The sequence below is a fragment of the Babylonia areolata genome, chromosome 34 (genome assembly GCF_041734735.1).
Source record: "Babylonia areolata isolate BAREFJ2019XMU chromosome 34, ASM4173473v1, whole genome shotgun sequence".
Taxonomy (NCBI): domain Eukaryota; kingdom Metazoa; phylum Mollusca; class Gastropoda; order Neogastropoda; family Buccinidae; genus Babylonia; species Babylonia areolata.
The window spans coordinates 8,100,584-8,118,852 of record NC_134909.1 but is presented as its reverse complement, the minus strand read 5'-3'; the positions used below and the strand labels follow the sequence as shown (position 1 = coordinate 8,118,852).

At 41.5% G+C, this 18,269-nt stretch overlaps 2 protein-coding genes and 1 long non-coding RNA gene across 4 annotated transcripts in view; 1 reads left to right on the top strand and 2 right to left on the bottom strand.

Annotated features, from left to right (window-relative positions):
- The window catches only part of LOC143277491 (uncharacterized), a 534,532-nt gene that overhangs the window by 318,950 nt on the left and 197,313 nt on the right, over positions 1-18,269 (bottom strand). The window lies entirely within an intron of this gene.
- LOC143277494 (uncharacterized) overlaps positions 1-18,269 on the bottom strand; it is a 297,802-nt gene that overhangs the window by 111,394 nt on the left and 168,139 nt on the right. The gene's annotated exons all lie outside the window — the stretch shown is intronic.
- The window catches only part of LOC143277422 (uncharacterized), a 91,148-nt gene that overhangs the window by 38,865 nt on the left and 34,014 nt on the right, over positions 1-18,269 (top strand). The window contains exons 6-13 of the mRNA XM_076582225.1: positions 1,597-1,872; positions 2,696-2,977; positions 3,654-3,944; positions 5,178-5,468; positions 8,453-8,749; positions 9,371-9,712; positions 14,309-14,428; positions 15,163-15,184. Of these exons, the coding sequence (XP_076438340.1) occupies positions 1,597-1,872; positions 2,696-2,977; positions 3,654-3,944; positions 5,178-5,468; positions 8,453-8,749; positions 9,371-9,712; positions 14,309-14,428; positions 15,163-15,184 (1,921 nt within the window). The remainder of the gene's footprint in view (positions 1-1,596; positions 1,873-2,695; positions 2,978-3,653; positions 3,945-5,177; positions 5,469-8,452; positions 8,750-9,370; positions 9,713-14,308; positions 14,429-15,162; positions 15,185-18,269) is intronic.

The following is an 18,269-nucleotide window of genomic DNA, read 5'->3' as shown; positions in this document are numbered from 1 at the left end:
ATTGATTGGTAAAATGTAAATCAGTATCTTAAAAAGAAAATGCAAGATACCATGAGGCCTTTGAACAAAACATACAGAAATGCTGTCAATACCTTGAATGAAGAGTTGTGAAGTGGGGGGCAGGAAAGGGGTAGTAGTCAGGGACTCCCAACAAGATCATGAACATTGACACCAAGTGCAAATAAATTCACAGGGAAGTCATATTGTTTACATGCTATATGACAAGCAACCACGCACATGTCCACAAAAGCAAGGACAGTAAAAAAATTTTTTTTTAATGCATTAAAAAAAGATTGAGAGTGAGTGGGAGAGAATGACAGATACACACACAAAACAAAAAGCAACATACATCAGTGCACTAAAAAAAATTTTAAAAACACTAAAAATCCCAGACAAATGTAATCTATTTTATGATCACTAATGATCACAAAAGAATTTTCAGAGATGTGTACATGTATGTGTGTGTGTGTGTGTGTGTGTGTGTGTGTGTGTGTGTGTGTGTGTGTGTGTGTTTGATATATCTCCCACTCCCATGTTTGTTTTTTCTCAAGCTAATGAAGAAAGTCCAATATGCAGCCCTACAAAACACAGCCAAAAAAGAAAAAAAAAGTTCTGTGGTTTGGTGTGAAGCTGAGGCCTATAAAGAAAAGCCTGCTGATTGACAATTGAAAGTTCAGTTTTGATTAACTATATTTTGTGATGATTCCACAAGCAAAGCTGCTGCATGAAACTACTGGTCAGTATTGATGGATTATGGAGTAAAATAGTGAACTTGTCATAACCAAAGATACTACAGTACATATAAATTAAATGTTAGCTTTCTGCAAGAATGATAATAGTGTTGATCCCTTGTCAGTACATGCTGTCCAATCAGAGACTGCAACAAGAAAATCATGTTTCACAGTTTGTTGAATTACTTACATTTGAAATTTTAGCATTGCAGTTCAGTGACAGAACTGGGAAAGACTTAAGAAAATTGGGTGAAACTGCATGTGCTCATATGATATGAAGGAAATACTGTTGATTTTTTTATTTATTTTACAAAGGCAGTTTATTTATAAAACGAAATAACAGGATTGGTTTGACATGTTTTACTTATGTTAAGTAACATTGTCCAATCGGGCAACATCAGGTTGAAGTCAGGACAACATACAGTAATGTGTGTCCAGGAGCTATGACTACCTTAGCATTGACTGTGGCAGGTAATGGTAGATCAGCATTGTCAAATAAACATTACTGTTACATTGCCCCTATCTCTCTCTATCTCTCTCTGTCTCTCTCTGACCATTATGAGTTACAATCCTTGAAGTTATTCATCACAGTGTTTATTTTAATGAACAACTTCATCACGTTGCTCCTCTCCCTGTCTGTCACTTGTACTTGAAGTTGTTGATGACTTTGTTTTTATATTAGTTCTTAAAGGTCATCTCATAGTTTTTCTTTATTCTAAAACAAATTTACATGGTGTTATATACATATATCTGATTATGATTATTGAATCTGCCACATTGTCGGAAGACTGGTGATGACAGACAGACACAGAAGCAGCACCACCAACTACTGCTGTCATCACCACTGTCATGTCTGTGTCTACAGATGGTCCTACCCGTGCTGATCTGTCCAACCCTCCAGTGTATGAACTTCACCCCACACAGAGCAATAACCAGCCACTGACCTTGACCTGCAGTGCTGTGGGGGTCAGTCCTGACGCCACCTACAGCTGGAGCGGAAGTCGGTGTGGCGGTACCACAGGGAACACGTGCAGCTTTGTCCCCACACAGGGAGATAATGGTGGTGACATTTCCTGCACTGCTGTCAACACCATCACCAATGTGAGGAAAACGTCTGACACACGGACACTGAGGATTCACTGTGAGTGGTTTGATGCGTGCTGTCATTCAATCATGTGGAACGTTGTGTGTGTGTGTGTGTGTGTGTGTGTGTGTGTGTGCGTGCATGCGTGTATGTGTGTGTGTGTGTGTGTGTGTGTGTGTACGCACATGCGTGCATGCTATGTGTGAGTGTGTGTGGGTGTGGGTGAGTGTATGTGGGTGTGTTGATGTAGGTGAAATGTGTGTGTAAAAGATCAGATAAGATGAGAAAAGAATGAATTTATTATCTCAAATTAGATGAATTGGAGTGTGTGTATGGGGCGTTGGGGGGTTAAGTGTGTGTGTGTGGTGACGGTAATTGGTGACCCATTGTCAAGCTGATCAATGTGAGCAACACAGTGTTGTTCTTCTTGTTTTTAATCTTTTATAATGCTCAATCATGGCATTGTTATCAGTGGTAATTGTGCATTTTCATGAACATCAGCTATTTCCTTTCAGTTGATCAAACATGATTTTTTGGAGACCACATATTAATGTCTTCTGTGCAAAGAAAAGTATTTCTGACATGTTATGACATGATTGAAATCAGAGTCCTTACTTCCAGTGTGTGTGCACAGTGTCAGAAAATGGTGACGTTTTCTGTTCATACCATAATTATGCCAACTGTGTTTTAGCCATAGAGTTAATGTGATTTCACAAATCTCTTGGGTTTACTTATTTTGTTCAAGATAGTCTACTGATGAACAAATGCAGGGAGAGGCCAGTTTATTGTTATCAGATGAAGTAATGTCACCTTCTCACCTCTCTCTCTCTCTCTTTCACACACTCTGTCTTCCCCTTCCCCTCCCCTCTCCATATTGCAGACCCACCCTCGTCACCACCAGTGATCACTGGCTATAGTGGAGGAGTTCTTTATGCCGGAAACACCCAGAGCATGACCTGCACAGTGCAAGGCGGGAACCCTGCTGTGTCGTCAGTGACCTTCACCTGTGACAGTGGAGGTCAGGTCAGCGGGGTCAGCAGCACCATCCAGGTGACAGCATCACGTGACAACAACGGCAGGCAGTGCACTTGCAGTGCCAACTGGAAAAACAAGAATCCGCCATGGTACACACAGACAGCTTCTGTCACTCTTCAGGTGTACTGTGAGTGAAGTTCTTTTTGATAAGAAAATTATTAAGGTTTATCAAAGAATGATGTCTCATTGTTTAGGGGTTATAAGCAATGATAAGTTATATACTTGTGTTTCTTTCCAAGTCTACCTCTTCAGCTTTACATAAAACTTGCATTGGTTGATAATAGTAGTGTTGAATGAATCAGTTTGTCAACCTTCAGTAAACAGAGACCAAAAAAAATGTGTGACAGTTTTAAGAAAATTTTCAGGAAGAACACAGCAATGCATGATGTGTGTGTGTGTGTGTGTGTGTGTGTGTGTGTGTGTGTTTCCGGATTTCCAGCTGAAATAACCAACCTATCTGCTCACTCAGTATCCTCATTTTCGCTATAAATTCACATCTTGTTTTTGTCAGCTTACTGTGGAACTGGTCACTGTATCTGGGAGACTAGAAGTTTTTATTTTTTTTTTTAGCTGCAGTCATTTTCTTCTCTCTTTTTTTTCTTTCTCCAGTAGTGTTGATACTGGTTCTGAACTGTGTTGCTTGTACACCTTCCTTAGCTGAATATCACCAGTATCTCAGTTTGAGTGAATTTATATCAGTAAAAATGTGTGAACAAGCAGATGTGTGTGTGTGTGGCCAGCAATTATATTTTAAGAAACGAAAGCATCAGTCTGACAGAGCAAACCCTCCCGGCGTCTTTCAGATGCTCCAGTGACACCAACCATAGAGTACAGGCAGCAGAAGTACCCCTTCCTGGCAGGGGAATCCCCTACCTTGTACTGCACCTTACCCAGTGGAGCTGACTCTGGAAATCCTCCAGCAGCCTTGACCTTTGAAAGTCAGACAGGCAGTGCAGGTCAACGTGAGGTCAGTGTGACCCTGCCAGAGCTGACCAGTGCAGACAACGGACGGCGTGTGGAGTGTCAAGCTAACAACGCCTTTACCACGCACAATAACACTCCAGTCAAACAGGACTGGACCCTAGTGGTCTACTGTAAGTCACAGAGTGTTGTGCTGTCTGAATGTGTATTGTTGAGAGATTCTTAGAAAACAATGAACACAGAAAATCTTTTTTTGACTTTGTTATCTGGTAACACAGGACAGACAAGGGGATAGGAAAATGGAGAGTGTTCATTGCTGAATGATTCAGCCCACTGAAAGAAAGGAAGGAAGAAGGAAGGAAGAAAGAAAGAAAGAAAGAAAGAAAGAAAGAAAGAAAGAGGCAAAAGAGAAACAGACAGATGAAAGAATGGAAGGGAGAAAGAACACACCCTCATGAACGAACACATGGAACAGATTATTTTTGTTTTCTGTATTTCTGAGAGTATGCACTTAACTGGATTCTGAGAGTATGCACTTAACTGGACTGGTTAAATGATGATATTTTATTCAGTTGCCTTCTAGTTCTATGTATCATTCCTTATTATTCTACGAATTCATTTACTCATTTGTTGGTTTGTTTCATTTTTGTTGACTGTTTTCATACACACCTTAGGAATTAGGTAGGCTCTCACAGCCTGACTAGTGTGTTGGGTCTGTGCAGAGGTCATGCACCTGCTGTCTTTCTTTTTGTGATTTTATTTTTTTAAGCAGGGGCAGTAGATGGGGAGGGACAGACAGGGGTTGGGGGGTGGGGCAATAGAGCAGAGGGCAAGTGAGCGAGATGGAGAGAGTGTCACAGATATGATTTTCTTGTTTTATATTGTACTGTTAGGTCATAGCCCATCTTAAAGGGATGCTAAAAACACAGATTTCGGATGTCATTTAAGTGACATTGATATTTTTCTAACAAAAATTAAAAAAGAGAGGGAGAGAGATGGGGGGTGGGGGTGGGGGTAGCGGAAGATAGAGGATGGAAGGGGGAGGATGGGAGATACAGGGGGTGGGGTGGAAAGAAAAAGATCAAGAGACAGGTATACTCAAACATGGACAGAGAGAGAGAGAGAGGTAAGGACAGACAAAATGAATGAACCTGTAATTTGTATAACCTGCTCTGTATGAAAATAATCAGGTGGTCACTTGAAAAGATAACTGTTTGGTATTTTTCAGAAAGTCTCTTTGTGTAATAAAAACCACCAATTTAATGATCTGTTTGTATATATGTGTGTTTACTGATTAGAGTAAAAGGAAAGAATATAGGAAAAATTAAAGGAAGTTTTTTTTTTCTTTGTACGTTGAATATTGAAACAGTGTTATAATTGTTCACACATTTCTCCCCCTCTCACAGACATCTCACAGACCATCACAGCCCTTCCTGCCAACACCTGCATGATGACGTCACCTGACAGTAACACCTGTCAAGTGAAGGAAGGACAGCGAGTTCACGTCAGTTGTTCTGCTGACAGCAACCCTTCCCCACCAACTGTTACCTGGCAACAGGGCTCAGGTTCCAGTCTTGACTTCACAGCTGATCGTTCCCGGCCACTGACATATGTGTGTGACGCCAGGTCATCCTCCTCTGGTTCTGGTGACCGTCTGCCTCTGAGAAGGAACATCACACTGACGGTGCTGACCACCTGTGAGTTTGGTTGAAGATTTTCATTCATGTGTAGAGCAGTACAATACAATACAGTACATTGATATGATATGATATAATATGATATAATATAATATGATATAGAATACAATATAATACAATAGAATACAGTACAATACAATACATTGATATGATATGATACGATATATGATATAATATGGTATAATATAATATGATATAAAATACAATAGAATACAATACAATACAATACAATACAATACAATACTGTGCATTACAATATAGTGTGTAAACAAAGTGGATCTGTTTAATGACCCCGTTTGAGCTGTATGTATGCATGTTCGTAGATATATTGTATTTGTGTGTGTAAACTTTGACGAATTCATTTTCTCAGAAAATACTTTGCTTTGTGAATATCAGTTTCATTTTCTCTGGAAATGCTTTATCAATACCAAATGTGTCTTAAATGATATGTTCTTTCAATGTATTCCAGTTATATTGATAATCCACATGTGGGAATGGCACATGAAATAAGTAAGAAGAAAAAAAACAAGAAGAAGAAAACAAACAAAAAAAAAGACTCCACACCCATTTTACTGTTTCTTGTCTTTCACAAAACTGTTGCATTTTTCTCTTACTTATTCAAGTTATTGACATGTTTAGTAATAGCAATATTTAACATGTTTAGCAAACAGCAATTTTTTTGCTCAGTAAGGTAGTTCCATTGATGCAAACATCTGCTATATGAAGCAAAATTCTGCCTTGTAATGGAACATCAACCTGAGTATACCATGGAAAATAATGTTCTTTTAAACGAATCTTGCTGATCGAGAACATTAGATTTTAAAATACGATCCAAGTCTGTTGTGTTTCACACTCAGTGTGAATACCTTACACTGTTGACATTCACTCAAGTGGTCAGCTTGTTGGTAAAAGCAGTGCATTTAGTGACTGATTTGTTTCCTATTTCCTTTACTCATTAAGGATGTAGAGTGTTTCGATAATTCAGGAAACATTTTATTGAAAGGAAGTGAAAGAAACCACTGAATTTTATCTGCAGTGATTTGTGCAATATTCTCATCACTCTGTGCATAATTTTCACAAATTACCATTAGAATGAACAGATCTATTTGCCTTATGGTCCAAGTTTGTCATCATTAAATTCACCATTAAATTAAACATGCTCAACACAGCACATTTGATAGGACTCTTCACTTTTTCAGAAGAATAAGAGGCACTATTGGGTTGTTGTTTTGTTTTTTTAACACATCTCACTTTTCCAGTTGTTCATCTTTATCACCTGTAACAAATATACACAGGATACACCATCACTAGAAATGTAATGATGATACCAGCCAGTATACCCCAGTGCCTAAATCAACTTAGCAGTGAAAGTTCTTTGATCTAGACTGGATTATTTCGACAGTTTGTGATGATAACATATTGTTGAAAGGAGTCAGAGATCAGATGGTTGTTGAATTTTATTCAGAGAATGCTTTGTGTAAATGTCTCATCATTATGTTAATGTATGTATGATAGTCAGTCGTGTCCGACTATGACCATCAGAACAGCAGAGGAGGCAACTGCTGTTCCGACTATTTGGGCTAGAATTTGATTATAGTGGAGAGTGTCTTGCCCAAGTACATCCCCACTCTCTCGGCCAAGAGGGTTTTAGGACAGTCGGCGTTGGGATGGTTCCCAAAGGCCAACTAACCCACAAGGCTGCAGCACTAAGAGCCAGTGCAATTTTGCCTCCTAGTTTGAGAGTCATAGTCCTTCACAAAAGACTAAGCTGTAAATGATTTCCCATTGACTGGAGAAACCATTGATAATACAGCTCTCACTTTGCTGTTGGCCCAAATGTAAACTTATGTCAGTCTGTGATATAAGCCGAGTGTTGGGCCTTATGTTAATAAAGACCATCTAAATAAACAGGTTAAACTGTCGGCTGTCGGATTACCAAACATATCGCAAGAATCTTGCAAGAGTACTTGAGACTTCAGGTTTCTGAGTAGAGGAGTAAGAGGCAGAATGCATCCAACCCACCATTTATAATTTGGATGAAAGAACAGGACCTGTCTGGAGTGATAATTGTGTTTAATATCACACCTGAAAATGGAATGTAGATAATGTTTTTTTGTTGTTGTTGTTTTTTTACTGGTGTTTACTCCCAACACAATTAACTGTATTGCTGAGCAAACAAACGAACGTGCACTTCAAGATCATAGCAGCACCACAGGGCTCAAGAGACATCCCGTAGACTGACAGAGTCAAGAGATGTGTTCAGTGTGTGCCAAGTGAACTTTAGTAAGGACACATGCTTCCAACAGCATCTGAGTGCTGTAGCTGAACAGTACAGTGACAAGTTTTTAAATTGTGAGGGGAGTGTCCTTTTTCCTTCCTTCTGAAATATAAAATCAGTTTGTAAATAAAAAGAAAAAAACAAACAGTATGTAATAAAAACCAGTAGGATTTATACATGAGCCATGATGCTTCCTGTTTTGGTTTCTCACCAAAGCTATAGTGGTCAAAGAGATTCAACAACAAAACTGATAATGATAACATGACTACAAATTTTTCTTAAATGATAAAAAAAAAACCACCCCAAAGTGTATAAAACAGCAGTATGTAAAATATTATTTGATATGGAATTATAATGATTGTTTTAATTTGGGTTTAGGTTTCTAAATAGTTGCACCTTGCATGGTAATTATATATGGTTTCTAGATTCTAACACAATTAATTATAACCATATTCTGATGAAATTTTGTAATTTAAAAACTATTTTGTCCTTCTCTGTCATGTGTGTATAGAAAGATATATGCTTGCTCATTTGTTGATGTGTAAATGTGAGCGTGTTTGTGTATGCGCACTCACACAGTTATGTGTGTGTGTGTGTGTGTGTGTGTGTGTGTGTGTGTGTGTGTGTGCATGGATCTTTGAATACCCAAAGAGAACATACACATGTACCACTGTCATGTGTGACATTCAGCACGTGAACTGTACAGATGCTGCTGAAGTCAGTCAGTTCACCGTGAACAACGCCAACAACGTCACTGTCAGTGAAGGTGACCCCGTGACATTGACCTGTAAAGCTGTTGGCAGACCGACAGCCGCCATGTCCATTGTCAAGGAGGGTTCAACACTGAATTCTGCACCACAAGGGCAGGTGTCTGTAGAGAAAGAAGCGACCTTAACCTACAGGAAGGATGGAGCTACGTGTGATGCCACAGGACAGTACCGTTGTGATGTTGACAATGGGGAAGGTCAAGCAAACGCAGCTCACCTGATGGTGTTTGTGAACTGTGAGTCTCCATCCCTCTCTTTCTCTGTCTCTCTTCCTCTCTTTCTCTGTCTCTCTCTCTTTCTGTCTCTGTCTGCTTGTCTCTCTGTTTGATTAAAGTTGCACACTTTTTGAATGATACCAGTATTGTGGATGCAGGTAAACATACATGTGAAGATACAAAGGTCTGGTAATTTTATTTTTTTGATGGAACTAAAAATGATTGGAATACAACTCATATATTTGCTCCCTTTTTTTCTTATTGAAGAAGATCAAATTTGTGGTTAAAAACAACAACAAAAAACACAACACACACACACACACACACACACACACACACAAAACCACCACTACCGCCATTGCCACCACAGGAAAGTGCTTTTAGAACCTATGTGGATCACATCATGAAGAGAATTCCTGGCCGTGATGCAGACTGACAAGAAGACAGCATTTCAGCAGCAGCTTGGTGTCAGTAAGTTTGGTTCAGTTTCTAAACCCAGATTCTCAACCCAGTTGGTGTAAACAAATCATAATATCATATTAAGAACAATAAGCTATTGCAAAGGGACTTTCCCAACACATGCTGTAACTACCGGTGAAGGCCACTCAGGCCCATCTGTACAGAGGAGTGTGTGTGTTTCAGGTCCACCTCGACAGCAAGAGGGATCTCCAGAGATCCCTACATATCTAAACTACAAAGGTGGATCTGTCGGCACCGAATTTCCGCTCACCATGTACCCTGCTGTTAAGAGTGCAACACTGCACTACCTTGGTCCTCTGTCTAACTCCACAACGAGCAGTCTAGCACGTGAGAATCTGTACAAACTGCAGTGCACAGCCACAGACCCCAGTCGCCTGTACTGGACCACGTGTAACCTGACCATCAGCAATGTCACTCAGAAAGACAAAGGATTCTACAGTGTGACTGTGGGGAATGGGGTTGGACAACCCATTAACTTCCAATTTGAGCTGGAAGTCAATGGAAGTGAGTGTTGAAAATGCCTGGTGAATGTATTTCTTGCATTTTTGTTTTGTTTTTTTGTTTTTGTTTTTTCAGTTTGTGTGACTGGTTTCCTCAGTGGGAATGAGCATTGCGATATTTACATGTGGCGATAACTGTGACTGGTTTCCTTTCTTGAAATCATCATTTTCTTCTTTGTTCGGGGGCTGCAGCTCCCACGTTCACTGGTATGTGCACAAGTGGGCTTTTAAGTGTATGGCCATTTTTTCCCTGACATGTAGGCAGCCATACTCCGTTTTCGGGGGTGTACATGTTGGGTATGTTCTTGTTTCCATAACCCACCGAACGCTGACATGGATTACAGGATCTTTAACATGTGTATTTGATCTTCTGCTTGTGTATACACATGAAGGGGGTTCAGGCACTAATGGGTCTGCACATTTGTTGACCTGGGAGATCGGAAAAATCTCCACCCTTTACCCACCAGGTGCTGTTACCAAGATTGGAAACTGGGACCCTCAGATTGAAGTCCAACACTTTAACCCAACTGCTGTTGTGCCCGTCCTACCTTGAATTGAACTTAGTGATTTGTACATGTGCTGATGATTGTGACTGGTTTCCTTACTGGCAATGAACATAGTGATTTGTACTTGTGATGATGACTGTGACTGGTTTCCTTACTGGCAATGAACATAGTGATTTGTACTTGTGATGACTGTGACTGGTTTCCTTACTGGCAATGAACATAGTGATTTGTACATGTGCTGATGACTGTGACTGGTTTCCTTACTGGCAATGAACATAGTGATTTGTACATGTGCTGATGACTGTGACTGGTTTCCTTACTGGCAATGAACATAGTGATTTGTACTTGTGCTGATGACTGTGACTGGTTTCCTTACTGGCAATGAACATAGTGATTTGTACTTGTGCTGATGACTGTGACTGGTTTCCTTACTGGCAATGAACATAGTGATTTGTACTTGTGCTGATGACTGTGACTGGTTTCCTTACTGGCAATGAACATAGTGATTTGTACATGTGCTGATGACTGTGACTGGTTTCCTTACTGGCAATGAACATAGTGATTTGTACTTGTGCTGATGACTGTGACTGGTTTCCTTACTGGCAATGAACATAGTGATTTGTACTTGTGCTGATGACTGTGACTGGTTTCCTTACTGGCAATGAACATAGTGATTTGTACTTGTGCTGATGACTGACTGGTTTCCTTACTGGCAATGAACATAGTGATTTGTACATGTGCTGATGACTGTGACTGGTTTCCTTACTGGCAATGAACATAGTGATTTGTACATGTGCTGATGACTGTGACTGGTTTCCTTACTGGCAATGAACATAGTGATTTGTACATGTGCTGATGACTGTGACTGGTTTCCTTACTGGCAATGAACATAGTGATTTGTACTTGTGCTGATGACTGACTGGTTTCCTTACTGGCAATGAACATAGTGATTTGTACTTGTGCTGATGACTGTGACTGGTTTCCTTACTGGCAATGAACATAGTGATTTGTACTTGTGATGACAGTGACTGGTTTCCTTACTGGCAATGAACATAGTGATTTGTACTTGTGATGACTGTGACTGGTTTCCTTACTGGCAATGAACATAGTGATTTGTACTAGTGCTGATGACTGTGACTGGTTTCCTTACTGGCAGTGAACATAGTGATTTGTACTTGTGATGACAGTGACTGGTTTCCTTACTGGCAATGAACATAGTGATTTGTACTTGTGCTGATGACTGTGACTGGTTTCCTTACTGGCAATGAACATTGTGATTTGTACTTGTGCTGATGACTGTGACTGGTTTCCTTACTGGCAATGAACATAGTGATTTGTACTTGTGATGACAGTGACTGGTTTCCTTACTGGCAATGAACATAGTGATTTGTACTTGTGCTGATGACTGTGACTGGTTTCCTTACTGGCAATGAACATTGTGATTTGTACTTGTGCTGATGACTGTGACTGGTTTCCTTACTGGCAATGAACATAGTGATTTGTACTTGTGCTGATGACTGTGACTGGTTTCCTTACTGGCAATGAACATTGTGATTTGTACTTGTGCTGATGACAGTGACTGGTTTCCTTACTGGCAATGAACATAGTGATTTGTACTTGTGCTGATGACTGTGACTGGTTTCCTTACTGGCAGTGAACATAGTGATTTGTACTTGTGCTGATGACTGTGACTGGTTTCCTTACTGGCAATGAACATAGTGATTTGTACTTGTGATGACTGTGACTGGTTTCCTTACTGGCAATGAACATAGTGATTTGTACTTGTGCTGATGACTGACTGGTTTCCTTACTGGCAATGAACATAGTGATTTGTACTTGTGCTGATGACTTTTACTGGTTTCCTTACTGGCAATGAACATAGTGATTTGTACTTGTGCTGATGACTGTGACTGGTTTCCTTACTGGCAATGAACATAGTGATTTGTACTTGTGATGACAGTGACTGGTTTCCTTACTGGCAATGAACATAGTGATTTGTACTTGTGCTGATGACTGTGACTGGTTTCCTTACTGGCAATGAACATAGTGATTTGTACATGTGCTGATGACTGTGACTGGTTTCCTTACTGGCAATGAACATAGTGATTTGTACATGTGCTGATGACTGTGACTGGTTTCCTTACTGGCAATGAACATAGTGATTTGTACTTGTGCTGATGACTGTGACTGGTTTCCTTACTGGCAATGAACATAGTGATTTGTACTTGTGATGACTGTGACTGGTTTCCTTACTGGCAATGAACATAGTGATTTGTACTTGTGCTGATGACTGTGACTGGTTTCCTTACTGGCAATGAACATAGTGATTTGTACTTGTGCTGATGACTGACTGGTTTCCTTACTGGCAATGAACATAGTGATTTGTACTTGTGCTGATGACTGTGACTGGTTTCCTTACTGGCAATGAACATAGTGATTTGTACTTGTGATGACAGTGACTGGTTTCCTTACTGGCAATGAACATAGTGATTTGTACTTGTGATGACTGTGACTGGTTTCCTTACTGGCAATGAACATAGTGATTTGTACTTGTGATGACAGTGACTGGTTTCCTTACTGGCAATGAACATAGTGATTTGTACTTGTGATGACTGTGACTGGTTTCCTTACTGGCAATGAACATAGTGATTTGTACATGTGCTGATGGTTGTGCCGAATCACGGGGTTTTGTGTGTGTCAAAGAGGAGTATCAGATTTGAACTGAAGACAGTTTTTCAGGCAAACATCCAGCTTGTGAACTGATGTGAGATTTTAACCCATGTGACTTGCTACCCACAAATAAAGCTGTGGGTTTTTTGTTTTGTTTTTTTCTGAAACAAATCACAGTTTGGCTGGAGATGACATCAGCTTTCTGGTTAAAGTGTATTGTATGAAGGGACTGTGACATCAGCTTTCTGGTTACTGTGCATTGTATGAAGGGGAGATGACATCAAGTTTCTGGTTAAAGTGTATTGTATGAAGGGACTGTGACATCAGCTTTCTGGTTAAAGTGTATTGTATGAAGGGACTGTGACATCAGCTTTCTGGTTAAAGTGTATTGTATGAAGGGGAGATGACATCAAGTTTCTGGTTACTGTGTATTGTATGAAGGGGCTGTGACATCAGCTTTCTGGTTACTGTGTATTGTATGAAGGGGAGGTGACATCAGCTTTCTGGTTACTGTGTATTGTATGAAGGGGAGGTGACATCAGCTTTCTGGTTACTGTGCATTGTATGAAGGGGAGGTGACATCAGCTTTCTGGTTACTGTGCATTGTATGAAGGGACTGTGACATCAGCTTTCTGGTTACTGTGCATTGTATGAAGGGGAGGTGACATCAACTTTCTGGTTACTGTGCATTGTATGAAGGGGAGGTGACATCAACTTTCTGGTTACTGTGCATTGTATGAAGGGGAGGTGACATCAACTTTCTGGTTACTGTGCATTGTATGAAGGGGCTGTGACATCAGCTTTCTGGTTACTGTGCATTGTATGAAGGGGAGATGACATCAACTTTCTGGTTACTGTGTATTGTATGAAGGGGCTGTGACATCAGCTTTCTGGTTAAAGTGCATTGTATGAAGGGGCTGTGACATCAGCTTTCTGGTTACTGTGTATTGTATGAAGGGGCTGTGACATCAGCTTTCTGGTTACTGTGTATTGTATGAAGGGGAGGTGACATCAACTTTCTGGTTACTGTGCATTGTATGAAGGGGAGGTGACATCAACTTTCTGGTTACTGTGCATTGTATGAAGGGGCTGTGACATCAACTTTCTGGTTACTGTGCATTGTATGAAGGGGCTGTGACATCAACTTTCTGGTTACTGTGCATTGTATGAAGGGGAGGTGACATCAACTTTCTGGTTACTGTGCATTGTATGAAGGGGAGGTGACATCAACTTTCTGGTTACTGTGCACTGTATAAAGGGGCGAAAATTATCTGGTTATTCTGCATTGTATGAAGGGGCTATAACTACATGGTTTTTCTGCATTGTATGGAGGGATGACATGAGCTTTGTAGTTATGAAGCATTGTTAGGACACATGAAATGTGTACCTGTATGTGTTAACTTGAAGTGCACTGTTTTGTTCAGCAAAGCAGGAAGACCCATCAGCCTTCCCCATTGCTGCTGCTGTTGGTGGAGGTCTGGGTGCAGCAGCCCTTATCATTGGTGTCGTGGTTGTCGTCATTGTCGTCCAACGCAAGCGAGCAGGTATTTATGTCATTTTCTGCAGCTGATTGTAATTTCTTTCAAGGATTAACACAAATCATTTTATACCTGCTGCCAACTGATTGGAGTTTGTTTGTGAGGTGTTGTTTCTGGTTCCCCTCTGAACTCCCTTCTCCACCAGCATTCTATGCTTCATGCAGCTGGGTGTTTTCTGACTCTCTACACACATGTACATGGCTGTTGGTCAGATCTTTTAAACATATGTAACTTTTTTTTTTTCAAAGTGTTTTCAGTGCCAAGCCTGTTATACGTCCAGTCACAACTATTTTTAAAGGGATGTTCTGGTCACAGAGGGTAATGATTAAAAAAACATATAAAAGATCCAGCATGCAAACTACTAAAAGAAAGTGTATATGTAACCAAGGTATACCTTTGTGAAAGGAAAATGAACATATGTCCAGTCACGAAAATTTCATATGAATTTATGTCAACGATTGTGATAGGACAGTGCAATGCAGTGCAGTGCAATGCAATGATGCGGGCAGAAATTTTTTATCCTGGGGCACATTTTTTGCACACCGGAAGGGGACGGAACATTCTGTCATGGGGCGCTCAAGGGGTTAGATGATTTAAAGAATGGAGCGCGCTGGCACACGATTTATAACCAGTGGTGTGAGTTTCCCGTTTTATGTGTTTCTGTTTGAAGCCCAACCCTTCTGACCATTTTCATCTGTTTGTAACACATGACTGACACACAGTGTTGATTTCTTTTTCAGAGAAAAACGAAAACCATTACAGGTATGGGCTGGTAAAGTAAGTTTGTTTTTTTTTCTGTGTGAGTTTATGTGCTTGTGAGTGTGAGTTTATTGAATCTGTGTGTGTGTGTGTGTGTGTGTGCGCACGCGTGCTGTTTTTCCTTATCATTCAGAACAATCTGTGTGAGATATGAATGGGGAGACAGATAAACAGAGCAAGAGAATGGGACCAGAGGAGTTAGCACCCCAGTAAAGATCCAGGAAGAGAAACATTATCCCCAACTGATGCAGGTATGGCTGTTTCGTCCCTGCCCAGTTCATCAGTGTAAAAGATCCTTCCTGTGAGTTTAGCACTGCTTTGGAGACGCTGGATCACATGTCAGATTGCTAATGGTCAGTGGTGAAGCCAGCAACTCCCAAAACTGCGGAGCTGGAAACGATACTATTGTCAGGGTGCATACAGGCCATGGGAATCCTGGAACGTCATGGAATTTCAAAAGGTCATTTTCCAGCACTGGAAAGTCATGGAATTGTGGTTGGAGTCAAGGAAAAGTCATGGAATTAAAAGCCTTCAAAAAACACAAATTTTATGCTTTCATTGATTGAAGGATAAAGAAAAAATATTTGATGAAAAAACAACAACTTTGACTATTACCAACAGTATAATGTGAGAACATGTGTGGTTGTGAGGTTTCATCTAAGATTCTTAAAGGACAGTACCAAATGCGTGCATCTGTGGTGTTAAACCAAGACATAAGGTATGTATGGCTTTATTATTGTGTCTTTCTGACACTCCACTATAGACATGCAAAGTGCGGTAATGTTCAGTTCAAGTTTTATCTTCCCAGTTGGCCATTTTGATAACAAGAGTCAACGGGCGCAATAGCCGAGTGGTTAAAGCGTTGGACTGTCAATCTGAGGGTCCCGGGTTCGAATCACGGTGACGGCGCCTGGTGGGTGAAGGGTGGAGATTTTTACGATCTCCCAGGTCAGCATATGTGCAGACCTGCTAGTGCCTGAACCCCCTTCGTGTGTATATGCAAGCAGAAGATCAAATACGCACGTTAAAGATCCTGTAATCCATGTCAGCATTCGGTGGGTTATGGAAACAAGAACATACCCAGCATGCACACCCCTGAAAACGGAGTATGGCTGCCTACATGGCGGGGTAAAAACGGTCATACACATAAAAGCCCACTCGTGTGCATACGAGTGAACGTGGGAGTTGCAGCCCACGAATGCAGAAGAAGAAGAAGATAACAAGAGTTTCCGTATGAGTTTAAATCCGTTTGAAAAGGGAGCAGGGTGGCAGAATGGTTAAGACGCTTATCTGCCACTTCAGTGTCCATGATGAGTTTGAATCCTGCTCTCGCCCTTTCCCCCCAAGTTTGACTGGAAAATCATAGTGAGCATCTGGTCATTCAGATGAGATGATAAACCAAGGTCCCGTGTACAGCACGCACATTGCGCACTGAAAAAAGAACCCATGGCAACAAAAGTGTTGTCCTCTGGCAAAATTCAGGAGAAGAAATCCACTCTGATAGGAGCACAAATGTACATGCAAGCACTCAGTGCCTGACAAGCGTGTTGGGTATGTTACTGTCAGGCATCTGCCTTGCAGATGTGGGGTAGCGTGTATGGATTTGCCTGAATGCAGTGACGCCTCCTCGAGAAACTGAACCTGATAGCTGAAGAAATACATTTTGTGAGGAAAGTATTTGATTTGTCGTCATGGACCTGTCTGAAATTGGCATGGGAAGGTCCTGGAATTTTGAAGTTGTAAACCAGTATGGACCCTGAAGTAATTTGTGTAACGGTTGTACTGGCTTCTGCCTGCTGACTGCTGTCTGTTGTGATGTACTGGCACCTGACTGCTGTCTGCTGTGATGTACTGGCACCTGACTGCTGACTGCTGTCTGTTGTGATGTACTGGCTGCTGACTGCTGTCTGTTGTGATGTACTGGCACCTGACTGCTGTCTGTTGTGATGTACTGGCACCTGACTGCTGATTGCTGTCTGTTGTGATGTACTGGCTTCTGCCTGCTGACTGCTGTCTGTTGTGATGTACTGGCACCTGACTGCTGTCTGTTGTGATGTACTGGCACCTGTCTGCTGTCTGTTGTGATGTACTGGCACCTGACTGCTGTCTGTTGTGATGTACTGGCACCTGACTGCTGTTTGTTGTGATGTACTGGCACCTGACTGCTGTCTGTTGTGATGTACTGGCACCTGACTGCTGACTGCTGTCTGTTGTGATGTACTGGCACCTGACTGCTGACTGCTGTCTGTTGTGATGTACTGGCACCTGACTGCTGCCTGCTGTCTGTTGTGATGTACTGGCACCTGACTGCTGTCTGCTGTCTGTTGTGATGTACTGACACCTGACTGCTGTCTGTTGTGATGTACTGGCACCTGACTGCTGTCTGTTGTCTGTTGTGATGTACTGGCACCTGACTGCTGTCTGTTGTGATGTACTGGCACCTGACTGCTGTCTGTTGTGATGTACTGGCACCTGACTGCTGACTACTGTCTGTTGTGATGTACTGGCACCTGACTGCTGACTACTGTCTGTTGTGATGTACTGGCACCTGACTGCTGTCTGCTGTCTGTTGTGATGTACTGGCACCTGACTGCTGTCTGTTGTGATGTACTGGCACCTGACTGCTGTCTGTTGTCTGTTGTGATGTACTGGCACCTGACTGCTGACTGCTGTGATGTACTGGCACCTGACTGCTGTCTGTTGTGATGTACTGGCACCTGACTGCTGTCTGCTGTCTGTTGTGATGTACTGGCACCTGACTGCTGTCTGCTGTCTGTTGTGATGTACTGGCACCTGACTGCTGACTGCTGTCTGTTGTGATGTACTGGCACCTGACTGCTGTCTGCTGTCTGTTGTGATGTACTGGCACCTGACTGCTGTCTGTTGTCTGTTGTGATGTACTGGCACCTGACTGCTGTCTGTTGTCTGTTGTGATGTACTGGCACCTGACTGCTGACTGCTGTCTGTTGTGATGTACTGGGACCTGACTGCTGTCTGTTGTGATGTACTGGCACCTGACTGCTGTCTGTTGTGATGTACTGGGACCTGACTGCTGTCTGTTGTGATGTACTGGGACCTGACTGCTGTC